The 27,834-nt window shown below is 38.3% G+C and overlaps 1 protein-coding gene across 3 annotated transcripts in view; it reads right to left on the bottom strand.

The window, feature by feature from the left end:
* The window catches only part of GRIA4 (glutamate ionotropic receptor AMPA type subunit 4), a 242,445-nt gene that overhangs the window by 158,429 nt on the left and 56,182 nt on the right, over positions 1-27,834 (bottom strand). For all 3 annotated transcript variants that reach the window (XM_059819450.1, XM_059819444.1, XM_059819456.1), the window contains exon 3: positions 3,883-4,122. In XM_059819450.1, the coding sequence (XP_059675433.1) occupies positions 3,883-4,122 (240 nt within the window). The remainder of the gene's footprint in view (positions 1-3,882; positions 4,123-27,834) is intronic.

Below are 27,834 nucleotides of genomic sequence, written 5' to 3'. Positions count from 1 at the left end.
AATCAGATTAGCCTGATAAACTGATTGTATATAACCAACTCCATAATCTCCCCCAAAATAAGAGGGAGAACTATAAATTTCCTGTACCTTTCTTTGCCTTCTCCAGACCTCTGGGACTCACCTATCCTCCACAAGTCCTCAGAGACAAAATCTTGGAGATTGCTACTCTATGTACTGTAGGATTAATTTGAACAGGCCATCAGGACTTCTGCCAGGTTTAGATTGTCATAAAACAGGATGGTTTCAACTTTAAAGTGGTTGCTATAAAAACACAGTCCAGAAATGTGGGAAAATTAAATTTACTTTGTGCACAGCAAGCTGATTTTCCTCACCTGCAACCATGACTGAGTTGGTTTAATGAACAATGAAACAAAGAGCAAAGGAAAAAAAAAAACATCAACAAGGCACATAAACAGGCTCACGCATGATGCCTAATTTCTAGAGAACTATAACTATTTTATAGCCCTCGCCTCCAGTGAGCCAACTGCTAGGCCAGCTGGTAGCTCTACCACTCCTGCTACCACTCTTTAGTCACAGTCAGGGACTGAAAACTTTTGCTGGGAAACACGGTTGAATTCAAATGGGTGCTGAACTTTTGTGAAAGCAGTTTCCAGCTTGTGGGCTGCCATTCTCCTTCGTGTCCCACACTGCTCCGCAGCCGCTCTACCGCTCTCCAGCCTGGGACCCCTTAGCTCTGGGTAATCCCTGCAGTTTTACTAGCAACTTCAGCCATTCCAGCTCTCAGTAAGGCTGCGCACAATGTGGAAAACTAACACTGACCTCTTGTACACTCAATTCTTGCACCTCTTGATTCTATACTGGGTATTAGGAAAAACTTTTTCACCAAAAGGGTTGTCAAGCATTGGAACAGGCTGCCCAGGGAAGTGGTTGAGTCACCATCCCTGGAGGTATTTAAAGACGTGTAGATGTGGTGCTTAGGGACATGGTTTAGCAGTGGACTTGGCAGTGCTAGGTTAACAGTTGGACTCGATGATCTTAAGGGTCTTTTCCAACATAAAGGTTTCTATGTTTCTATTCTTAAAGAGCTTCTCACACCTCACACAAACTTCTCCAGCCGCCTTCTGTGGTTTCAGGGTCCAACTTTTGCTTTCTGGTGCTAGAAAATATTGTTGTCAACTAGGAAAATCATACTGTAGGCATACCTGCGCTAGGTCAAAAATCCCATGGATTTGCAGATGCACAGCTCCACTTGATTGTATGCCTCTTTTTAAAAGATATACCTCTCAATCACAATAAAACAATATATATAAAACAAATGTTCTTCTGGTCTACTAATTTGATTCTTTCATTTCAGTCCCTTTAGAGGTGACATCAAATATTAACTGATCACTTCACCCCTGCGGGACTTCCCTTTCCTCTGGATATCTCAAGGAGGTATGGTTTTCATTTCAGCACTTTCCCACTATGCTTTGCGTAACTCAGGTAAGAGTTCTTCAGCCTGCTTTTTCTCTGTCCTGTCTGTGTTCCTGGCACTTTGCTGTTAATATTAATTGTATTAAGCACCAGGTCATAATTAAACCTTTTTAGGGAAGGAGGGTAAGAGAAAGAAGAAGGTATTGAAACAAAAGGACCTTTGAGACTTTAGCCTTCTCTGTCACTCTTTACTTGCTCGCTTTCCGTGTTAAATAATGAGCTGAATTTTCCTCGTCTTTCTCTTAGGTCTAATGTCTTTTGCAAAACCTGTTCTCCTTTCCTGTAATGTCCCCTGCTAGTTCCAATGGACTTTGTATTTTTGCCATTCTTCCTAGTATCTTCATCCTGTCACAGGACAGTGATTTTCCAGGCTGTGAGTTTGGCAGAACATCAGAAAGGGAGATTTAACATAATAGCTGAAGCCACCACCTCATCAGAGTTTGTGAGCTCCGAAACTACGCTATGGTGTAAACCCAACTGTAGTACGTGGGAATGACTTGCAGAGATGCGACAAAAGTGCATTCCTGACCTGAACTGAAATGCTAACATAGCTGCCCCCAGTAGCAAAGAGACTGGGGTTCTGCAGGGAGCAGAGGGGTTGTCAAAGAGATGAATGGAGTGATACAGCAAAGAAACCTACCTTAAGAATTGGATTTAATTGTTGACCACCTAAGAGCAAGCAGCAACTGAGTATCTTTACAGTCATCTTAATACCTAAAGATACATTGAATCTTATTTTCTCCTGCATTAAACCGAATCACAAGACCTCATCAGAATTTGAGAGACTATCCAATGTAGCACCCCCTGCATCCAAGCCGGCAAATGTCATCTCTTTGATAAAGACACACTGATGAGTTCAGAGTTGCTGAGTTCAGTGCCATAAGAATCGTTTATTAACCACACTGTTATAGATGATGTTCTGAAACTGCCCTTGGTGTGATATTGCATGCTTAAAAATGATGTCTCAATCCAATTAAGTGTGTGAATTTAGATGAGAAAGGTGACTGCAGGTTGTGCACTTCTTCTCTTAACAATTTGTTGAACTTGTAGGATCACATCTGTAATTACGTGCTTGTTTTCTTGTTACCTGTAACTATGTCTTGAGTAGGAATAGTTTTAAATTTGCTAATGTTTTCTCTTTCCAGTTATCTAACACATTCTATAATGCTTCCCAGAACTTCCTTTGTATGTCCAGCAAACATTAAAAAAATCTCCCCCCCGCCCCCCCCCCCAAAAAAAAAAAGAACAATACAAACCCTTTCATTTTGTTCCGTTCCTCATTTTGATTTAAATTCAGGTATTTAGGCAGTATATCAAGCTAAAAACTCACTAAAATTTAGTGCTTGTATATATGAGAAAATTGACTTCTATAGCCATAATCAAATAATTAAACAGATTTAGTTAGGTCAGTATAATTCCCTATTTCTACTGCAGAGTAATTATACTGGAATAAAGCCACTTTAATTCCAGAATAGACAGTCCACATGGGAAGCTATATTGAAACAGCTGTAGTAAAATAATTATTTGACTACAGCTATGCTGCTTGCTTCCCCCCTGAAATCAAGCCATCAACATAAAAATCTTGCTTCTTTCACAGAAGCTCAGCCATGTTGGCTCAGTCCTATTCCATAAACAAAGGCAAAGGGCTTTGCCAGCAGAGTGAACACATGACATGGAGAATAGGAGATTTTACTTCTCAATTCAGTACTGAGTGGTGAGGCACAGTGATGCAACTGCAGTTTTTTGCCACTTAAAAAGTTCCAAGATGCTCTGGGATGTGGAATGGAGAATGCGTATAGAAAGTATAACTTTCTGTATAGTGCGCTATGTATTTTATAAAAGTGTGGTCCACCACAGAGATAACTCCAGATGAAAGGAGTAGAAGATGGGCTACTGCAGTACTCCCTCCATCTGCTGCCCTATGGATACCTCTCGCCTGGCAGGTATTGCCTCTTACCTCCATTCCTCTGCCGCAGCCTGAGGGCCTCACACCGAGCAAGCCTCCCTCTGCCTTGACCTTCCAAAGCATGGAAGCCCCAAGGGGCTCACTCACATCTCGGCTTTCACCAATGCAGGTGCAGAGAAGTGGCTGGTCCTCTCTACCTCTTTGTACTGCTGTCACTTAGGCAGTGAGTTGAAGAGTGAACAGAGCTGTATTCTGCTTATTGAACTGTGTCTTTGTTTCACTAACATTAGTTAAAATGTTTTAGGATTCTAGACTTAAAGCACAGGCTTCGGCTGGTCGATTACATACTATGTGCATCCAATAGCCAATATTTGCAGACGAAGGAATTCTTCCTTCAGCCACACAGCTACTCAGTCAGAGGTATTTCACCTCAAAGGCCCTTTGAAATTTTACTCCCCAAGCTCTGAATACGATAAAAAAATGCACAGTTCTTGCAAAAGTCATTTGAACTAAGAAGATAAGAAAGCTGGGTCAGAACTCACCTCGATCTGTGTCATACAGGAAGACAAAGCGGTTCCATTCATAATGATCCAGCAAGCTCAAGAGGGCTCCCCGCAGAGATGGCCGCAGCTGTAGCACAAACTGACTCTCACCCTCCGTGGGGAAACTCGGCGTGATGAGGGAGATGTGCAAGGCGCTGCAGAATGAGGTCAAGGTATGTACTGATCTCTTATCATATAGTCCAAAAATGGCGAAAACTCCTCTAGAATACTGGGAGCAAACTGGAAGAAAAAAAATGACAGAGTTCAGCTAGTGAAAAAATCTGTGAACACATACTTACACATTCCAACATACCCAAATTTTTCATTTGAAGATTTCCATTTCCGCTTGTATTTAACTATATACAATTTTCATATGTGCTTCATTCTGGAAACCAATAAATAAATAGCTAAATAACATTTTGTCACTTTTGGATCCTATTCATAGAATATTACATTACCTATAGTGATTTTACTCTAAAATAAAATATAAAATAAATAACATGTATTTTTGCACACCAGTGAAAAGTCAACATATGGTGGTTTAACCACAGCTCTGGATATTATCAGGCATTGATCCTTTCCATTACCTTAAACAGTGAAAGTGTTCACATTTTAAAATGTGAAAATTATCACAAAAATATTACTGACCTCATAAGTGAAATTTGGACATTCTGAATTGTAACAATGTAGAACCTTCACTGACTTTTAAGCAGGGAGCCCTTGTGCTACATTAAAGCTACTACAGACACTGAGTAAAAACGTACTTCATGAATAATCTCCTTGACTTTAAGAGAGCAGTTGAAGGAAAATGTAGGAAGTCAATGTGACCAGACTTTTGCCCCAAACCTTTTATTTCTACTCTGTGTCAACCTCAAAACCAGAAAACAAATGACCTGAATATATATATATATTCTGAGTTTTGATTTGCTCTTGGACTCACTTGAGACATAAAGAAAGACTTCGATTGATTTCAGCAGACTGGATAAGGGCTTTACTGATCTATGCACATAAAAGCAGGCATAAGGGTATTTTCTTGAGAAAATACTGCCTTTCTAGCAACTCATAAAGGGCCCAATGAAAAACATCCCACTTTTTTTGAAGTACAAACCAACTTATTAGAAACTGTGTGATCATTAATAATGTTACCTATCCTAGAATCACAGAAAAGCCAGTAAGGGGATCACCGCATCCATTTTCTCCTAAGTCTGTATCTCCTATGCTCTTCTGTTCCAGACCCTCCATCCCTGCAGTCCATTCTTAAATGTAGCCTAAACATGGGAAAACCTAAATCATACTCTTATAACTGGATGCTGGCCTCCTCTCTTCTAGCCTGGAAGTCACAGTCATTCTGTGGGAGCAGTGCAGTCAGGGTACAGCACACACACTTAGCAAATGGGCTGATTCAAAACAGTTCAGCTTTAATTCTTTGATACTACATTTACTGCATAAAGAGCAAAAAATATAAATTCTGCATTTTTCTCTTTAAACCTAGGTGATTTATCCAGTTCTGATGCGAGAACTGAAGTAAGTGGCTTGAGGGCAGTTCTGTGATTTTATGTGCTGCCCTACTGTTACAGGCCCCAACCTAAGGATTTTCACAGACAGATTATATATAAATAAAGCTTTTTAGAAAGCTTTCTTTCTTCCCCTAAGTTCCCCTTCAGTATGTTGATACACACCTCTTACAAACGCTCTCAGTGTTTCCTTTGCTGGACCACACAACATAAATTCTCCTAGACCCATCAAATGACTGGCTTGCCATTCCACTAATCATCCTAAAAAGTGTTGTTTTTGTGCTTTCCCACTTTCACCTCATCTTTCTTGAACACAGGTGACCAACATGTTTAGAAATTCAGTTGAAGGCTTTCTGCTTCTTTTTACCTTACTTCCCCATCTCTACTGTAAAATACCTCTGCTGACATATCCTAAGATCACACTGCGTTTTTCTAAATCTGCACCTCAGTGATGGCTGACGATAGTCTCGGGATCAAAATTCCGCTCATTCTTCCTTCTGGGCCATTTCCAAATGATGAGTTTCTGCTTATAGCATCATATTTTTATTAGTCACCAGTATTCATTTTCCTTTATGTCACATCTATTACTGTACTCCTCAAAATTGTTTACTTCCACAGTTACATTCTTAGCCTGCTCTGAACTTTTATCAATGTCTGTATTTGCCTCACCAGCAAATTCCATCAGGGTACTCTAACTTTTTATCACTGTGTCTACTGTAAAATCAGTCTCTTACCATCTTCCTCCTGTAGCTATGCTTCTCCAGCCTGGTACCTCTTCTTCTATCAGCATTTGTTGCCATCTTCCCCTTAGTTTCATGCCTACCTTTTAACTCTCCTGTTTGTCTCTATTTTCATAAGTCCCTTCTCTTAGGAGCATGTCTATTTTACTTCATTCTCTTGGCAATTGGAAGATATGGATTAATCCCACACTTTCTACCTTAATAACTTCTGGTTGCATTTTATGCCATTTTCTGTATATAGCCATATTTCAAAGCTTTCTTTCCACCAAAATTTGTTCTATAACTTTACTGTCTATTGATGTTATGCTGCTAGGTCCATGGCTGCCAGATTCTATGTCCCCCTTTAAAAATTATATTTACTACTCAGTGATCATATGCATCACAACTTATTTAACAGCTCTACTAAGAAGCACTTGTTATTGCATTTGCCCTTCAGTAAACCAATTCTTTGAGAACCATGGAAGAAAGAGGTGATTTCCCTATTTCCCATTAGCGATCATACCTCTTTTAAGGTCAACATCCTCCTTGAGTGAAAATCGATGTGAAGTATCTATTAGTTTTATGTCTCTAACCAGACTTTCCTGTTTTTCTGTCCCATCATCAATATATAACAGCTTCAATTATTTTCCTATTTCCTGTCTTTGTATTTAAAGATGTAAATGACCTTCTACTGTTGTTTTAATGTCCTTTCCAAGTCTCAGTCTTCACTGGCAGCCCTAACTTAGGCTGTCATTTCTCCAACAAATGTCCTCTATACCTCCTGATTTCTTCAACACAATCTTTCTTACTAATAACCCTTTTCAAACACTTGTTTCTTATATGTTTCTTGTATAATCATTCATTCAGTTCTGGAGTCACATCCTGCATGTTACTTTCCCCTGCAAAGGGATTTCTCAGTGTTTTACAAGTGTTTCTGTGAGGAAATGGCAGGCCTCCTTTATTTTCAAACACAGCCCAGTTAACATTGCCAACTAAAATAGCTGAATGTAAACCTTGTGTACATAAGTGGTAGTTAATTTGTTTTCTGTTTAGAGAAAACCCTTGTTAAGGCCCTGCATTGCCTTACTTCTTTGCAGTTTTGCATGGGAAAGGGTACTTTTTGTAACACACGGTCCATACAGTAGGATTCTACATAATTAAAGATTCAAGAAATCAATGTCAAACTGTGAAATTGTACACTTAGTGGAGTTAAAGCTCAAATTTATTTTCGGGATGGAGGAAAAAAAGAGGGACAAAAAAGACAAACTTCAAATTTCTTTGAATAACATGATATGCCCCTAAAATACTTTTAACTAAACATAACAGAATAATAACTCTTTGTGTTTTCAAAGCAAACTATCCTTGCCTCAGCCTATATCCAAATACAATAAAACATTATTTGAGTATCGTTAAAGTCCTGAAATAACCAACCCAAGAAAACTTGTGCTGCTATACTTGAGATCAAGACTGGGAAGTTACTAAATAGTGTCCTTCTTTGCTCCTTGATAAGAAAAAATGCTTAGACAAAGGTTATGAGAATTTTTTCTTACTCAGTACAATACCCACAGAGAGAAAAAATGCCTGTGATACTATGGAGATTAGGCTTAAACATATGCAGAGATGCTGCAAGACTCCTGAATCAATTTTACAGTAATCAGCAGCGACCACAAAAATCAGCAAAGCCATGAGGATTTGCATTCTGACTCACTGCTGTTCTCAGAAAATGCCTCCAGGCAAACATGACTACCTGGATTTCCCAATTTTTTATCTATTTCTCTTACACTTCTAAAGGCATTTTACTTATAATAAAGTGGACTAAATTATGCTTGGTAAAACACAGTCTCATATTAGCATTCTAAGAAAATTTTGTTCAAGATTTTTTCCTCCATAAAGCAGTGACAAATACACTTTCATGAGCATACTTAGAAATACAATGAATAATAATTTGTCTTTAAACCAGACATCTCTTCATAGCTGACAACTTAATTCCAGTATTACACATATGATTGTCTCCTGCCATGCCATTGGTCTTACCAAAGATAAGATGAATGAGGAGGTCAGATTCCAGAGAAGACGTTGCAATGCACCTTAAATAGCCAAGATAATGTTATTGCAATAGCTGTAATATGAATTAGAGATGTTCTATTCTAGCAGATGGAACTCTGTGATAGTACTATCACTTTAAAAGAATAGGAGACTCACGGGACCTTCAGTTAAAAAAAGAAATCCTAATGCCAAAATGGCAAAAACTGTACACTGCAGGGTTTACTGAGACACACAGTCAAGCCACATGTAGTCTTTCTCTGACTTCCCAAAGTCCCTGTTATTGTTCTAAAGAGATGTCCCGCACTTTAAACACAAGTCATTCCTTGAAAAACAGAAAGCAAAAATTCCCAACTTCTTATTCACTGATTTCCAGAAGTTATACCCATATAGTTTAAATCCTCTAAACAGGCACAGGGGAAGTCAGAGTCCAAATAGAGCTGTAGCCATAACCATGAAAATGACACAGAAGAGGTGAAGTGAAAGTTTGTGAGAAATGTGTATGTACAAATACATATACGTATACATACCTGCACACAGATTTACATATTGGTCTTGTTTTATTATTTGGTCACACCCAAAAGTTTTATAATTTCTTCAAGAGACAAATAAAACACTACCTTAATAATATATTTACAAAATGAAGTCTGATAAGCAGAGCACAGCTGGTCTGCCAACAGCATTAGTTTTGCTTGGCAGCCTATATGGTACCTATACCATATAGGTAGGAATCTGGAAGACCCACAGTCTAATGGAGAAGTAACACAGTAGATCTTGCTTCAGAGCCATGACTCACAGACCCTGAGTCTTCCAGGACACAAGCTCTGGAATAAGCATTTTAAAATGTTTTTCCCCAGGTTTTAGGCTCCTACGTGGGAAGCCCTGGCACAGCTGGCTGTTACAGATGTATCGACAGGCCCACCAATCTGCCATAAACTCACAAACTGTGGAAGCACCAAAATTGAAGGACTCGGAGCAGTCTGTGTTATGGAAGTTTTCCAGATATGAGGACAGTCTTTCATTGCTGTCTCTTCATTTCCTCCTATGCTTTGGAGATCCAAACAGGGAGTGGGGATTGTGGTCAGTCCATAGCAACTTGTCTCTGCAGCTTCTCCCTCCTCATCCTGTTCCCCTAATCCACTGTGGGGTCTTCCCATGGGATACAGTCCTTCACGAACTGCTCCAACATGGGCCCTTCCCACGGTCTGCAGTTCTTCAAGAACTGCTACACCGTAGGTACTCTCCATGGGGTACAGTCCTTCAGGACAAGACTGCTCCAGCGTGGGTCCCTCACGGGCCGCAGTTCCTTCCAGAAAACCTGTTTCTGCATCAGCTCCTCTCTATGGGCCACAGGTCCTGCCAGGAGCCTGCTCTGGTGTGGGCTCTCCACAAGCTGCAGCGTCCTTAAGGGCACATCTACCTGCTGCAGCATGGGGTCCTCCAGGGGCTGCAGAGTGGATATCTGCTCTGCCATGGTCCTCCATGGGCTGCAGAGGGACAACTTTTGTCACTGTGGTCTTCTCCACGGGCTGCAGGGGAATCTCTGCTCTGGAACCTGCAGCAGCTCCTCCCCCTCCTTCTTCACCAACCTTGGTGTCTGCAGGGTTTTTTCTCTCACATTTTCTCACTCCTTTCTCTCTCACTGCACCTATGCGGTGTTTTTTACACTTTCTTAAATATGTTATCACAGAGGCACCACACCGTTGCTGATGGGCTCAGCTTTAGCCAGCAGTGGGTCCGTTTTGGAGCTGGCTGAAAACTGTCTCTGTCTGACATGGGTGTGGCCACTGGCATCTTCTCACAAAGGCCACCTCTGCTCCCCCCAAACCAAAAACCTGTCCACAGAAAGACAATACACCTGGTAAACTCCAGACAGCAATAAATTTCAAATATATATACCGTTACATTTCCTTGCCACCACAATGGTATATGAAGGCTTTCATTTGAGGTATGCCTACAATGCTGTCAGTGATCCATGTCCTCATGGATCACAGTCATATGATCTCTATTTTATTCAGTTGCTGTGTACCTGCATTTGCCAGCGCTGATGTAAAAGTACTGGGCGAATTTTCTCTACCTAAAGAACTCCTTCCAAGAGGAACAGCCTAGCCATATGGAGATGCAAGCTCTATAAATGAGATGAAGTGCAGGAGGGAGAATCATTTAATTTGCTTCCCAAGGTCAAATGATTTATCAACTTATATGCGTGAAAGCTCCAACACTTGAGACGAGATTAAGCAATATTTCTAAAACAGCTTTGAGATTAGAGTTTCCTGTTAAAATATCAAAACACGTTTCTGTTCATTTTGCACAGCACATCCCAACACTCTCTTTCTCCTCTGTGCTCCCTGATCCACCTCCTCCTGATCACTCCACTGACCTCCACCTCCTGGAACAGGACGCAAGGCGAGTCAGGGCTCTAGAATTACAAGACAAGTAATCAAAATTAATTCCCATGTAGTTTTCAACTATCTTGCCCCCAAATCCAGTACAAATTTGATACAAATATGCTCTTCCTCTGGGTTGTGTTAGAGACCGCTGATTTTATATGACATTATGCTGTTGCATTAAGAAAATGTCCAAGCACTGAGACCAACTTAATAAGGTACCTTCATGAATTAAATCACTGATACAAGATGACAGGATTTTAAAAGAGAAAACAGTGTTACATAAAGTAGGTAGATGAAAAACAGTTTACTACTGTCTTAAGAATTGTCTCAAATAGAAAAAGATTTTTCTAAATAATGCTATCCAAAAAAGGGGAAAAGGGAAACAAGGAGCTTCTTGCAACTTATATGGTTAGATTTTTTGTGTCTAATGAAACTAGCACCCATCACAACCCTATTCATTTTTTTGATTTATAGACCCTGCACCCTCTAAATCATCATCTACCTTTGCCTTTTGATCACAAACTTCTTCAAGCAAAAAAATTATCTTCCTCTGCATTCAGGAGGCATGCATCACACTTTGGGTAGCGTCATGCCTAAAGCATTATAACTGGAAATAATATCACATCATTACTTTAACTAAAATCAGTTTATTGCTCTGCAATTTAATACAGTATTAATGATGGAGGTCAACAAAGAGAGAATAAATTAAGATCCTTCCGGTTAAAAAAAAAATTAATCACAAACATTACCATCTCAAATATTTATTCCTCTCAAATGTTTATGACGTAACTGCATAATGAGAAGTCTGGTATGTTGAGCACTGAACCTCTGAAATTAAATTCATACTCTGGAGCAAATCACTTCACATTCCCATGTCTCAGTTCTCAATGTTTCAACTGTCTGGTCTATTTTGGACTACTTGACAGGAAGGCCAGTCTCCCATTAGATGTCTGTAACAAGTTTAGCACAATGGTCCAACTGTCTCAGCTGTGGCTTCTGACTGCTACCCCAATGAGTATAAATGTTACACCTAATGGACCTTTTTCTTGCAATTCTATAGTAAATTCTGGAACCTTAAAAACATGTAAGCACTTGTCCTAAAGGTCAGTGTGTTCAGTTGCGTGCATAAAATTAAGCACGTACTAAAGAGTGTGCAGGAGCATTTATCTGGAGATCAACTGATGGATCCATCAAACTTGAGACATAGAGAATTCATGAGTGTCTTTTTCATTTAACCCACAGCAATGGGTTACTTCTAGTAATCTATAAGTGACTTGTCAACTCATTTAAAAATACTCTCCTAGGAACAATAAAAACCTTAGTTCAATGTGCTAGATCAAATGGTAATTTGGGAAATGCAGTTTTGTTTGTGCAACTGCAGATGTGAGAACATATTGCAAAGCAAGATACAAATTTGTTACATTTTGTAATTAATAATTAAGTTTCCAGAAACAATTTTTGTGAATTCTCTCTAAAAGACTACTTCTGCTCAAAGTCAATTCCTGAAACAATAGTAGAAAGTGATAGTGCATTTCTTGCCTACTTAACGGAAAATGGACTTGAATTAGCTTAATTAACATGCACAGTATTTTCTTGTTTTAAAATCAATTTGAGCATTATAATATAGTATTTTGTGCGTGATGTCTTATGCCAGATCACTAAGTTACAGAGCATTAACTTTAGAAGGTTACTCTGAGAGATGCCTAAAATAACAGAAAAGAGAGGGCCATAGAGACCAGACAAGACTGACTTGTAGATCCAACGGCTGAAGTCTTCTCCATGCTTCATATGGAGCAAGGTCTGTTCTTCACAAATTAACACATTGACTGAATTTCCCTCCAAGCCAATCCCAAAAGAATTTGTGAAAGGAGCATGTGTGTCTTTGTATGTATATGTGCATGCAGGGAGAGTGGAGGGGACTGTCTCACCTGATTCTTACCACCTGAAAGTTAGGTTTATAAATTCTTTTTTTTCTTTGCCTGTCTCAAATATTCAGAAGACAGATCATCCCAGCTTAAGATGGGTAATAAATTAAGTGTACTGGTTCACCAACTAGAGGTACCTATCTCTTTTGGCTGTAAAAGGAGAATATGCAACTATGAAAGACTTCACACCTACATTTAGATAGCTACATTTAAAAATTGTTACAAAAAGTCTCACTTTAGGAAACATATCTCTGTGGTTTTCTCCCCTGTCCACCCCTAGATTCAATGTGATTTGAAGCTGCCTTTCTCTGAGGCCCTTCTCATACAACAGGCACAGATCCCTTCCAGCCAGGGGTTGCAGGTATTTCTCAGATACAGACCATGTATCTCTATTTTCCTGAAAAGTGCTGACAACTTTCATTTCTTGATGGAGAACACAAAGTAGCTTGGCCTTTCATAAATTTCTATGAGAAAAACTGCTTTAATTTTTAAGTACTTTCCATCTGAAAACTTCGGCACCACTAAAGTATTTTACTTTCATTAATATATAATTCCAAATAATTTAAATCCAATGGAACATTTTTACACAACAAGAAAACATTTTCCACTGGGTTTATTTATAAAATTTCTCTTTCCCCTGTGCCTTGGCTAATCTCTTTGATAGAACTCCCGTCATGAATTTCACATTTGCTGAATACTAACAAATCTTTTTTCATTTTTGAAAGTACTTCACAGCTCTCTCTGCAATAAATTAATCAGTCTTTGTGCCTTTGTCCTCCAGTCCTGTGCACTCCATGGATCTGGTATTTATAGCTGTCTGGCAATGCACATACACATGCATTTCCCTAACTCGGTCAAAACTTTCTCTGAACACTCTCCCATAGAGAATCCACATGCAGCATTTACCTTTCATAGTCATATGAATGAGAATCCACATTGGCACAGAAGTTCTTTTTTGGCTGTTTTTAAAAACTGATAAAAATATCAGTACCATGTGAGACTGCCAGGCTTTTCAAAACCATAGAAGTTTTTAAAAAAGTTAAACATCAAGGTTTTGGTAAAAAGTCCCCATGAAGTTGGCAGGTTTTCTCAAGGACAAAATGTCTACGCTTATCTTTTCTTCCCTGCCCCCCCCCCCCCCCCCCCCTTCAGGATAGACGCTTAGAGAGGCACAACAGATTGCATGGAAATTAGACTGGACTACAGTAAAAAACTATTTTATGGAAGCAATGGTTGCTTAACTGAGGTTAACATTTCAACTCAGATACTCATGTGGTGGCTAGAGATCTTCTTGCAAAATCATATCACCTCCTCAGTTTGCTAGCTGAGGGAAAGGTCATCCTCTTTAGATGAATATCCAGAGAAATCATGTTTTATAACTTATCTAGATTGCCTGTGTGATTAACATTTTTTGCTTTTGTGATTAAACATTTTTTGCTGTTCTTGGATTGATTAATTTCCTTATGAGACGTATTATTTCCTTCAGTTAAAATTTGAACTTTATCCAAACATTCCTCTGTAGAGAAAACAAATTTTTTGCAGCTTGTTTTTCCTCCCCAAAATGTAAGATTTTATAAAACCTACCCATTTTAATGAAACAGAACAAAGAGAGGTCTGAATTTTGTGTTAAGAAGTAATCCTTTGATGGCCCAATTCTCTATAACATTACCTTCCTTTTTTCTTTCTATCTTGACAAGGGAGAAAATAGGCACATTTAAACTGACATTTTTTGCTTCCAGAAGCAAAAGAACTGAAAAACAAAAAGTATAATTTTAAATAGGAGGGTATCTTATAAAATGTGCAGTTGATTACATAAAAATAGCTTTTTATACATAGCTATGTAATCACAGATTTTTCTTATGCAAAAGAAGTACTATTTGTAGTTTCCGGAAAAAAATAGCAACAATATTTTTCTTCTTCATTTTGGAGAATTACATATTAATTTTGCAGTACTCCTGCCAGCAAAACTGTTATTGATGGGAATTAACTGAATTTAATAGGAGAGATGAGAGGTGGAGGCATACAGTATGGCTCCTGACCTAAATTGTTTTGATGGATGAATTATTATCATTTATACCTCACACTTTGAACCAATGTCTTTATGTCAAACCTTGTGTTCTAATTTAGCTGGGGAAGCTCAAGTAAAGTATTTTTTAAAGTATCTGGGAAGTTTGGTACTAAACTTCTATGTGACTTTAAAAGGGGGCTAGTCATTTAGCTGCTCCCTCTGACTTAGGAAATGTCTCCCCAGATCTCTGAAATATCTGGGGAAAGGAAGGAAAGGAAGGCAGGAAAACATGGAAGATGTGGCTAACTTGGTCCTGCATGAAGATGAAGGTCCTTAGGTGGTTGTCATTCAAACTTGAATGGAGATGGGTTTTTTTGCCTGGTTTGTAGTTTTATTTTTAGAATTAAAGCCTGTCCTGAAGGGAGTGATGCCATTTGATCCATCACTGGAACCCCATTTTTCTTTCGCTGGTGAGTCTGTCTTATTTCTTATTCTTCCACCTTAATCTTCCAGCCAACATGGATTGCCCACTGAAGTGCAATGCTTGCTGTCCTGTCCAGGGTTTTGAATGTAGGCAGGGGTGAGGCTGGGATTTTTGCTACTTTCTTCCCTCAGTAACAGGTTTTGCATCATCAAGAGCCCCCTCGCTAACAACTTAAATAATTGCTTACTTTGATTCATGCTATTGCACAAGGATATAATCTTAAATAATTCTTCATACTTTGCTATTTACCATTTAGAATGAATGAAACCATGGATTCCTTCTGGCCTCAGTAAAATCAACAGACATTCATCATACCATGTTGATTAAAGAACATTAAATACAACATTGCTTCCTTGGCCACTCTTACATCTGAGTATCTTTTAAAGAGCCAGAAAACATGCTTTCTAATCTTTTAAAACAATGTTAATGTTAAGAGGATCTATGTGATGAAAATCTCATCTGTTTTTCCCAATTTCCCATGGGTTACTAAAAGCTATTATCTAATTACACAGACCCTATCTTGAAAAAAAAAAAAATCAGTTATTTTTTTGTCGCAGTTGGGACTTCCGTAAGAAGAGCTTCTGAATACTTTGGATAAAATCTGCTGTTTGTACTTTCCTGTCCATCCTTCCCTTTGATGGTACGAAGCAGAATTTAAAACTAGTATTACTGTCAGATAAATGGAACACGGTATCACATCATGAGATTTATATACAACTTGGTCAGAGAGAAAAAACTCCTGACAAGATCTAGAAACAAAATTCTGCTGCTGCCTTCTGCTGTCTGTTACTGTATATTGACAGAACAGCTGTTGCTGACAAAGTGCACAGGGCTCTGCTGAAACTTTTCCCCAGTCAAGGGGTATCTTCTGAGCTATCATTTCAGAGATCAACATATATGAATTGCCAATCATTCTATTAGTCTTCTCACATTTGAGGACCTTGGTCTTATTTACAGTGGATAAGAGATTTCCATGCTTCCATGCTTTTTCTTCTATATCATAGTGCAAGTGTGTTCTGATGAGTAAATAAATTTTAAAAATAATGTGAAATTTGCTTTGTCATGTACGTCCAAAATGTACTTTTTTGGTTGTTTGGGTTTTTTCTTCTTACACAACACTATTGGTAATGATGGCTTTCCCAGAACACTTAAGTGCTTCTGACAGCCTAGAATTTCCCCATAAATTGTGCAGTTATTGTTTTTACAGTTTTCCCTAGCCTTGATCTAATGAACTGGCAAATAGTAGCTGGAGAGATAGACACAGTCTAAGTGAAAGGCAAGGAGTTGGTAAATTTTCACTCTAACTCCCATTCTAATTTCCACTAGCTATAGACATGTCATTTAGTTTTTCTGAGTTTTCCAATCTGAAAACCAAAGATTCTAACAATTAAGTTCTTCACATAGTTGGAGTAATGAATAATATCTTTTCAAAGAATCACTAAGATGAATGTAGATACCCTTATTATCCATCACTGGCCTGTTCAGCAAGAATTCTCTGAGATTTCTTTCATAGTTCTGTATTTCATACTTCAGCCTTCCCTCAAACCTCCTAGGCATTATTACTCTTAACATCACAAAACCAAAACCATACCAAGAGATTTTCTCTCCTGCTCTTCCCAGAAATTTGGGTCTTAGCCTGTTTGGGTGACTACATATATATCTGGGAATTATGGTTACTTAAGACATCTCACACTGACATCTCAAACAGATTGTGTTTTCATTACTTATACTTGTTGCTTTATGTTGCCTTGTTGTTTTGATCATCTTACTGCACTGAAGTTTTTTCAGCATCTTGTAGTTTGCCTGTTTTCCCCAGATAATGCAGTGATCATAGCTAAGGGATTTTTCAGATGTAAATTCTGCTTACTATGGACATGTTATGTCAAAATGACATTAGGGAATGACTGTCTGTGGAGGGCCAAAAGTCCAAAGCTTAAGAAACCCTGAGCTATCTCTTTCCTCCCCCCCCCCCCGCACCCTTTTTTCCCCAATGTGCCTTGCAGTTTCTTCTCTATTGATTTTAAGAGAGAGCTTCTTAGCCTCCCACAATTATGCTGGTGGGAACCAACCACAATACAGTTAGGTGGTATTAAAATCAAATGCTTGGCATGGATTACTGGAAATATATCTTCTGCTGTCTTCCCTTTTTTGTCACCAAGTTGTTTCGTCTTTCTCTGAAAACCTAATCTTTCTGCTTTTTTATGTATAAAAGGCATTTCTAAATAACTGTAGGTCTCACATAATAATTAAAATAATGAGAAAAAGGAATTACCTTTCAAAAAATAAAATATAAACGAACCATTTGACCAAAGTTATTTAAAGTGAAAGACATTCACCTTCTAAATGGAAGACCAATCTCATCAGATCTGAGTGCAAGATGGATTCTGGCCATGCCCGTGTTTAACAACTTCAAGCACTAACAACTGCTTGATATGAAAGGCAGGTTTCAGTGTCAAATGCCACGCATGGAGTATGCTTTCTAAGTAATTCTTTTCAGCTAAAACAAGACTTAAGAAAAGGTTTAATACATGCATAAATACATCGGTGTATACATCATAAGAATATGTATGCATGTCTTCTGTTTCTGTAGATCGCAAGTTCATTTATTCTAACGCAAACTATACAGCTGTTTATTTTAAACACACATAGATCTCTACTATAAAATGGGATAGATGTTTGCTTAGACATCTTTAAAAGAAATAGGCAGATAAGCTAAATAAAATACATAACTTTGTAACTGTGACTAACATATTTGTCTTACTTATACTTCTCCATGTTTAGTTTAACAAGGAGAGTTTATTTCCTTTAAATTCTGGGGCAGGAGACACTTATGGAAATGAACGTGCTATTGTCTAAGAGCCTAGTAGTTGATGAGAGGAGAATGTTTATGTTGTCTCATAAAGAATAGTTACCACCCACAAAACATTGCTTCGCATGAAATAATTACTTTGCAAGTTCTGTTATGAATGAACATCTGTTTTGTAACTCTGTATTTGTAAAACATCTAACAAAATGGTGTCTTTATCCAAAACTGGAGCTCCTAATGGCTACCAGACTAAAAGCAGCCTGTCAAATATATGTAAAGGTTTTGAATGCCTGGCATGATCTATCTCCCCTTGACTCAAATAGTCATTCTGAAACACAACACCACCTTTCAATAGGCAGAAATTGCTTAGCATATCTCATATGCTCCTCGAAGAGCAGAATTGCTAACTTGCATTAAAATCAATTGATGTCACTAAATTGCATTATTACATCGTTGACTACAGTAATGACAGAATCTTTCTTGCAATCATGGTTCTCTTTCACAGTATTTCCCAATACACAAAAAGATAGCAGTACAACTTACTGGTTTAAAATCATAAACCCAAAGAAATCAAACCGCATCTCAAAAACTATCTGTCCATTGTTCTCCTAAAGCACACTGTTATGCAGGTTTTTTGGGTTCCCTTCCTGCTCTTGGAACAACAATCAAAAACACTGTTTCCATCTCTCTTTGTCTAACACTGCCAGATTGTGAGCTTATAAATGTGAACAATAATCTGTAAAGCATAATAAAAAGATGGCAAAATGTATTCAGAACCATTTAAGTGAGAGGGCATTGCTGGTCAAGGCCTAAAACAGCTGTTAATATTCAGTTTTATGCACTGCTTCACATCTTTCCACATGCAATGAGTTTTCTTCTCAAAAAATGTACCTTCTGAAGGCAGAGATCATGATTTCTGTACTTGTAAACTGCCTAACAAAAAGAAAGTAGTAACAGAAATATGTTTTTCAGTTATCTTCATTTCTTCCTGAGTTTTCAGCTAATCCTCTTTTCTCTATGCCAGATTTTCAAGCACCATCTTAAGTATTTCCACAACTTCACTAATTTAAAACAGGAGCGCAAGCCCTCTCATTTTGTTCTCTCATATCTTAGTCAGGAATAGGGCTTCAACCATAAGGCATTTTGAAATGGACCATCTATAACTGTGATTTCTACAGAGCTGGGAATTGTGCTGGTAATGGTTTTAGAAAAGAAGACAGATAAGAAGGGAGCTGATTGGTTGGCTAGCACCCTGTTATCTCTGTGAATGGACCAAAGGTGGGTGTACTGCGGGGCCTGGGGGAAAAGGAGGGATATAATTGTCTAACAGAATTTGCCATTACAAAATATTTTTCTTTATCATGGTTATCACAGAAGATTTAAAATAGCTGTCACCTTATGTAAACTTTTTTTGCTGTTCAAATAGTAGCCTTCTCAAATGAAACCCTTGTTTTTCATTTTATTTTTGTACTGTAAGACTGACCAAAGCAGAGTCCTTCACTTCATTGAACTGTTCAATCAACAAAGTGAGCAATATACTCCATCTTCTTTTATATATCAATCCTAGTCTGCAAAAAAGACCACTGAAAATTAATAAAATGTTTAACAACTTGATGCAAATACTGCAAGAACATGTCTTTGTTGATATACTTAAATTAATTTGCTGTAAAGACTGCTTTACAAATAACAAAATATTGTATATATCACCCGAGGCATTATGTAAGGCTAGTAGCTTCTATGCTGGCATTTGCAGGAATAAGCAAAATTAGTTCAGTACAGCTCACAGCTGTGATCACTGGAGTAAAGCTCAGGGTCTAGGGGCCGCTAGCTCTGATATTGTACTAGAAAGGCAGCTGTACTTTACTACTGGTCCACTGGGCCTGATGCTAATAATTTTTAAATGGCCTGTTAGCTACAGCAGTGGCCTCAAGCTACCTCTTATTTCAAATCCTATTAACATTTGTGTATCTTTAAACTACTTTATCGTCTTAATTAGCATATATTCATTCATAATTCCCAGATAGTCTGTTGCTATATACAAAAAAGAAAAATGACAAAAAATCATTAACAGTGGCTGAAGAGTTGGTGGATGAACTGTGACTGTGGTAATGTGCACCCAAACCAAATAAATCATGTGAAACACCAAAGTGCAGAAATGCTTCGGTATGTGTTGCTTTCCTCCGCAGTGCTCTGCAGGATCAAACTGACTGTCTTAGGATAATGGATTGGTATTGTTTATAGGTATATTGGAGAAAGGCAGACTGCTGTAGGTAGAGTTTTTAAGAAAACTATGTTCCATCTTTTCTTTTTAGTTATAAAATTAGATTAAAAAAATATTAAAACCATTTTTCCACAGTTTTAATGATTCTAGCAAGACCTACTCAAAATAGTTGTTATAAAGCAAGTTCTTCCTTTCTCTCTGAGACTATCTTGCTTACTCTATGTTCTGCTTCAGGAAAAATTTCATGAACAGAAATGGAAATTTTTTTCCTGAATGAGGTTTGCAACACATTTTTTTAATGCATATATACTAGCATATTTACTAAAGGTAGCTGTGCCATTAAAACCTATTAATTTCTGGTAGCCGAAAGCTACCACATGTATTTTTTTAAAAAGTCACATTATATTTGTCTTGAAAATGTTTTATGATCTTTTCATTTCTAACACACAGAAAACACATTAGTAATTAGGTACCACAATGATTTTATTACACAAATATGCAATTACTGGCCAAAATCAACTTCTGTAAATAATCATTCTTCAACTTCAGAAAACACTGATCATGCTGTGTAAAGGCCTTTTCAACCAATCAAAGGTTTAAATGAAATGTTGACATCATATACCTAAACTCAATCCATCAGGAACAATGTACAGAATAAAGCATTTTTCTCTCCAACACAACTATGCAGAATCAAACTGACTGTCCTTAGCCTGATGAATTTGTTTTGTTTATGGGTACACAAAGGAACATAGATGCTACTAAAGCTACAGAAGCAAATATTTTTCACAGCTTGATTTGAAGTGGAAGAGTTGCTATGAAAAAGAAATAAAACATAGAAGCACAGAAAACATGTCTTTTTAAAATCTGACTTTCTCTACAGTCTCTTTCTTAGCCTGTTTTTGTGGCATTTCCACAATAGTCATGCTTCTATACCTACACAGCTCAGAAAAGAAAGAGATGCAACAACTACTCCTTTGCCAGGGACTAAATATAATCTAGGTAGGGTCCTTTTACTTCTTTCTAGGTGTTACTAGGTTTAACGTGTGTCTCACTGAAATCACACTGAAGAGCTACAAAGAAGCTAGTCCTATTAATGTACTTCTTGTATTTTCTTAATTTTCAATGTCCGGATCGTCTACTTCACATTCATGCTTTGCTGGGTAATACTTCCTCTATGTACAAGTGCTATATTGTCAAGACATAGTTTAAATAAACTAGCTGCTTAATTTGCTTGTCTCATTTCCTCTAGACTGAAGAAAAGGGGGATGGTCTGCCAGCTGGTGGCCTGTGAGAATAGGGAGAACTGCACTGGAGGCTTAAAGGAATCTCCTCCAGCATCACGTTCCTTGTCATAATGCTCCGGTCTGAGTGCTGACAAACTCAGCACAACCCTACAGGATTTCCTTACCATGTTACTTTTTATCCCTGAGTTTAATTGAGATCAAAATTCAGAAAAAGCAAACAGAGATTTCAAGTGACCTGCCGGGAGGCTACGAACAGGATCACAGAATGATTCAGGCTGGGAGAAACGTCAGAAGGTGTCTGGTCCAACACCCTGCTCACAGCTGGGTCAGCTCTGAGGCTAGACAAGGCTGCTCAGGACTTCACCTGGTCATGGTTGAAAACCTTCAAGAATAGAGACTGCACAACATCTCTGGGAATCCTGTGCCACTGCCTGACTGTCCTCATGGGGGCATTTTTTTTTAAATATCCAGTCTAAACCTCTCTTGTTTCAGTTTATTTTCATTGTCTCATCTTCCCACTCTGTCCCACTCCAGTGAGCCCAGTTCCATCTCCTAGATGACCTCCCTATAGGCACTGAGGGCTGCCGTTAGGTCCCCCTGAAGCTGTCTCAGCTCCAGGCTGAACAAGCCCAGCTCCCCCAGCCTCACCACACAGGACCGGTGCTCAAGGAGCATAATAACATCCCATGTTCTACTAGCTCCACTCCTGTTCATACAGCTCAGGATACTGTTGACAAATAATCAAATATTGGTTAATACGCCCTCCTCTAGATATTACCTGCAAGATGTCACGATTTTCGTTGCCCACTGCAAGCAGTAATTAAATACTATAAATAAAGCATAGCTATTAGAAAAAAAACCAATCCAAAACCTTAAAAACATAGACTATCAATGGTAATGTCAATGAACACAAATGTGCATATACTTCTGAAAATACGCGCTTAGAAGTACATCATGTTTGCACTTGATAATCATATTCTTCTATATTGTGCCAAATTTGGACCAGGAGTAAGGCAAATGTAGAAACAAAATGAAAGTCACACCTGCTTATGTATGGATGAGCCTATGACATAATGTTATTAACATGAGGAACATGTTTTATTCCCAATCACTTACTAAAACCAAAAATACTGACTGATCATTTGTTATTGATTGGGTGCAATATGAAGTGTCACAAAAACACAACTCCAACTGATTAAATAATTGCATTGCCATAAAGGCTGAGGGACAATATCCCGCTCCTGTGTGGAGTCACCTTGCTTCGAAATCAGTGGGAATTGCTTGTGCACACGCAAGGGCAAAATCTAGCCTGAAGTCATCCCTCAGCATCAGAAACTAAAACAACATATATCACTGAGTATTTTAAACAACACAATTTGATTATTTGACAGTGTACACAGCCTAAGGCATAAGTCTAGACATGTCAGAATAGGGCTAAGGGCTTGCTCTAGAAGCTATATGTCATCCTGTACTATTGTCTATTTACTGTCACACCTTCATATCACCTCAAGAAAACAAATGGTGAAACAGAGCTTTCACGGATTACTTGTGGAAATCAGTTCCTGCACAGGCATAGCAGATCCCTTCATTAACAAAATCAGGAGGCTATGTAGACACAGGACTTTCTTCTATAAGCAATCTATGCATTGAAGTTCATGGGAAGATTGTGAAAAAATAAATGCAGGTCTTTGAAATATACTTCAATTTAGCATTTAAGGAATATCACCCAGATGTATGCCAGATTTAAGAGAAGTTTAGATTCACCAACTGAAGAAATGGAGTGGTGAATTTTTTTAACTCTGAAATTAGTATTTCCTTGAAAGATAAGACTCCACCAGCACGAAGTGCTTCACCATGAGGTGTGTGATGGATAAGAATGCTTTTCCGTAGAAATAATGAAATGAACTGACTGTTACTGAGAAAAACACCAGCACTTTAGACTCCTCTGGATGCTTAAGTTTTGTCTGACGCTGGGCGTTTAGCACTGAGCACAGTGTTTTGATTTACACTCATCTGGTTGGGTAAAGCAAGGTACCACTGCCTTTGATTATAAAAGCTCCTCCGAGAAAAACTAGAAAAGTGCAAGTTGTTTTTTGCAATAGCCCTGCAGCAAAGAAATAGTGAATAATTTGTACAAAACACGTAAGTTTGCTTTTAGTGTAATTCCAATCTTCGGCAAAATGCTGAGCAATCAGGAAATCAAGCAGCCAGTGAGATATATGCCTTAAGCGGTCTCTGACACTGAGGGCCCTCTCTTATCCTGAATGCTGCCAGTTTTTTCCTTGTGCTATTGTATGTACTGCATCACATAGATAAAGACAACATATCGTCTCTATTTTTCTGAGACTACTGTCTTTAAATTACATTTACTACATTATGTACATAAAATGATACAGCACACAAATAACAAGGTAAAAAGGTAGTTACATGTGTATACATATATACATTCAAATTATTTTGCTGCTATAATTACTTTTGTTCTGTATATTTAACATGAGAAAAAAGTTATTAGAAATTGTGACATTTGTCTGGGTTGGACTTTATAAACAACATGAAGTTTTTTTGATTGCAGAGATGATTACTTACTGACCTTATTTTCCATAATTTTGGTCTGTTCATCTCATGATGCATCTCATGCCAAAAAATAAGGACTACTAAATAATATCAAAACAATAAAAATATCTAATGAGAAATAATGGTTCTAATTTCAATAAAAGAGGCACAAGGGTAATATCACAGCGTACAGTGTGATCAAAAAAGCTATCTCTTTTTCTGATATCTCCTAAATAGGAATATTATCAGGAAAACATAATTTCTATAAAATTAGAAGTCTCCGTAACTGCTTGAACTACCAGAAAACTTTCACCTTTTCATCAGTAACATTGAAACAAATTTTCACATTTCAAATAAAGATATTTCATTTTTTTTAAACTGAATCAGAAAATTTTGTTTCAGAACTGTCGATCCTCAGTCATTACCTTCTTCAGTCAATTTTTCATTCTCACTTGGGACAGAACTCTCTGGGCAGACTACACTTCCAATGACAGAACACAATGTTTTCCCTGGCCTCTTGACTGGGGTCATTACAAGAGCTGCAGTCAGGGTAGAGAGGAGGAGGAACAGTGGAATCAGTCTTTTCATCTTCCAGCTCAAGTTACTCAAAAGAGATTTAAGCATATGCCATCTAATACAACTATTTGATCTTCACCATATCTACAATTACTACAGAATGCTGCATAGATATAAAAAAACTCTATGAACAAAGCAGAAACAGGATTGTTGAAAATGTGGCTTGGCCATAACTTACACTAGTGCTACTCAAAAAACTGACATGATTTAAGCAGTTTATCTTTGAGAGCTATGCAACTGAAAGTACACCTGACATTCAGTGATCATAAATAATTCATACACCTTCATCACCATCAAGAGTTGAAATAAGCACATCAAAATATACAGTAGTTTTAAAAGGACGGCAATATGAAGTCATAATTTTTTAAAACAAGAACAGTTGACTTGGATTTCACAAAATACCAGTTGTTTTGCAATTAAGCTTCAGTGACTCAGGTTTTGAACAACTTGTTAAATAAAGCCCTGAAGTGATCATATTTTTACACTTCGGAAGATAACATTTCATTAAGCTAAAATCAGGTATTCACAGCTCAGTGTATGTTCAGCCCGCAAGCTGTCCAGAGATGGACTAGACAAAGATATAGTAACATAATTTATATTGTTAAGATTTCGTCAGATCAGGAAAGTCTAACTAGCTCCCTCCAAAAATTCAGCTTCAGAGTCTAAATATTCCCAATTTCAATCTCAGTTGTCCTATTGACAGAAGACTCCAATAATTAAATGATACGTGGCTGTGAAAGAGGAAAAGGTTGAAATCATCAGAACATAGGATAGCTCACGTGTTAAGGAGAAACATTTATAATTTTCAATCAGGTGTACAGTGCCAGAGTCTCGAAAAGACATTTTATGCTGTTAAACCATTTACAACGGTAGTTAAAGTATAAGGAGAGGAAATGTTAATATATTATATACAGTAATATAAAAATATAATATATATAATAAATGTTATACATATATATTTGGCAAAAACTGTAAGATACAAATATTCACCTAAAAGAAGTGCAAAATGTGAAGTAGGTAGTATAGCTATGTCAGTGTACAACCAAATGTCTGAGGCTGAAGAAAGCAACCTTGCCCATGGAAAACAGAAAAAGAAGCCAAAGAAGAAAAGCAAGTTTACTCCCCGAAGGCAATGGACAAGCGTCGTGAGAAGAAAGCTGGAATTGGTAATGCTGTCCAAAAGACTAAAAGAGGCTCCAACAGGGTTGGGGCAAGGACTCAGGCATCAACCAAGTTCATTAGCACGTGAGAAGAGGAAGAAGTGAATGGGCCTAGTGACACGGCCTAGCCCTTTTATACTTAAGAACAGCTATGGGGAAGCTCTAACAGTCCACCAAAAGGCAGAGTAATTCTGATAAAAACAGAACAGTAAGAGTTGATTGTGGGGGAAAAAAATATGGAGGGAACAACCAGGGGGAAAAGAGAAACTTATGTTAAGGAGAAGCAGCAGCAGCTTAGGAATTAACATAATGTGAAAAATGTAAACTTTATTTATATAAAGAGGGAGTGGGCTTTCATACACACACCCACACATCCACATGGAAAAAAGCTTCAGTCCAAAACTGCTGGAAAACAGAATGGAGAAAATGGTACCTGGGGTTGGGAAGAAAAACATTCCTTTGGATGCCGTCTCTTTGTATGGGGGGGTCAGTGCCCAGGTGCTGGAGGGGGGGCTGCAGCGGCCGCTGTGAGGAGAGGACAGGGCTGCCCCGTGCTGGGCACAGCCGGTTCCAGCCGGCTGCAGGGGCCCCACTGCAGGGCACGGCTGTGCCCAGCAGACAAGATGGAGGCTGCGCCACGCAAGGCGGGCGGGAAGGGACTCAGGAGGGAAGGAGTGCAGCTGAGCCTGAGAAAAGATGCTTAATTAATTTTCCCCAAGTCAAGTCTGTTTTGCCCATGGCAGTAATTGGTAAGGGATCTCCCTCTCCTTATCCCGACCCAAAACTTTTAAATTCTGTTTTCTCCCACTGTCCTGTTGCGAGGGAGAGTGAGAGAGGGGCTAGTGGGCATTCGGCCCTTAGCCAAGGTCAACGCACCACACTCGTTATGAGATTCTTTTTGATGCATTTTTAAGAAAAAGAACAAGCAAATACATGAAGGGGAGAAGGAAAGGAAGGGGGGAAAGAAAAGTCCAAAGAAAAATTATTTTTAAATTTACTTTCTCAAAGCGTATGCAATCAGAAAAACATTTATAAAGGATGGAAAAGTAATATCTGTTAGTCTGCATATACTTAAATAACAGGAGGATAGAAAAGATATTTAGGCTTGCATAAATTGTACAGTCAAGTGGGACAGAATGAAAGTAAGGCATGATTTAAAAGGCATATGAAGGACCTATCTAGCCACTGCAATGTGTAGACGAACTGCCCCATAAGCAGAGGCAGAAGCTCTGCTGCCTCAGACACACCGAACTGCACACTAAACACTGGGAAAATTCTGTGAGGCGGGGGGAAAACAACACTGACGTGAAAATACACTGGAAGATCCAGTCTGTGCACTGTAAAAAACTCTGATTTGTAGGGCAGTTAAACTGAGTTATTTCAGCAGACGTAGAATACATGAAGACAAGAAAATGATGTTTGAGAGAAAACAGGCACACCTTCATGTCACTTGTACAAGACACACAATTCTGAGAGGAAATCCAGCTAATCCCCAATATATACAATTTCCTGCATTAGTAAAGCTTATATTAAGAGCAATTAATGCTCTGCCATTCTCAAGAAGGCCAAATACTGTCTATAGCTGAAGACTACCTTCTTCCACCAGTATAAATTTGCATCAGCCCATCTAAGAGATGAACTACTGTTAATCCAGCCAATGCCACATATATTTAAAAGTAAGTAAGAGCCTTTGCTATCAACCAACCTACCATGACGTCCTGGACAGACAGTCAGATTTTTAGGTCAGAAGAAACCATGCTAGGATCTTGTCTAAGCACCCCCGTGACCAAGGCTACAGTATTTTATTTGCCCTACCTAAATTGATTTAGTCAAAGTTTGATGAACTTCTTAAAGATTTTTTTTAAATAACATATTTTGGCTTTTTTTGCTTGTTTTTTAATTGTAACAAAAGGTCAGCCTAATCAAGTCTGGGAAAGGTAAGCAGGTATATTTGCAACAAAAGGTTTGTGCTTTCAGAGAAAGGATGGGTTATAAAACTACGAAGGTCTTTCTCATTTCCAAAACTGCATTTAAAATAACACATGCTAGAGTCATAGCTTCTGCTACCAGACACTTTTACTGAGCCAAAACACAGTCTGCAGCACTCAGCCCATAGCCTTTCGGGAACCTGTGCATAAAAGACCCAGTGTAGAATCCTGCAAATCCTGACTGACTGTAAACCCTTTTCCTGTGAGGAATTACACAACTGCAACAGCTTCCATTTGCTGTTGCTCTTTGGTGTGAATGTGGTACCTTATATAAATAATTGCTTGACCTACAGTAAGTTTCCTAGATGGTCCAATCTCAGT

The sequence above is a fragment of the Gavia stellata genome, chromosome 1, assembly GCF_030936135.1.
Source record: "Gavia stellata isolate bGavSte3 chromosome 1, bGavSte3.hap2, whole genome shotgun sequence".
NCBI lineage: Eukaryota > Metazoa > Chordata > Aves > Gaviiformes > Gaviidae > Gavia > Gavia stellata.
This window is presented reverse-complemented; position numbering and strand designations above follow the sequence as displayed.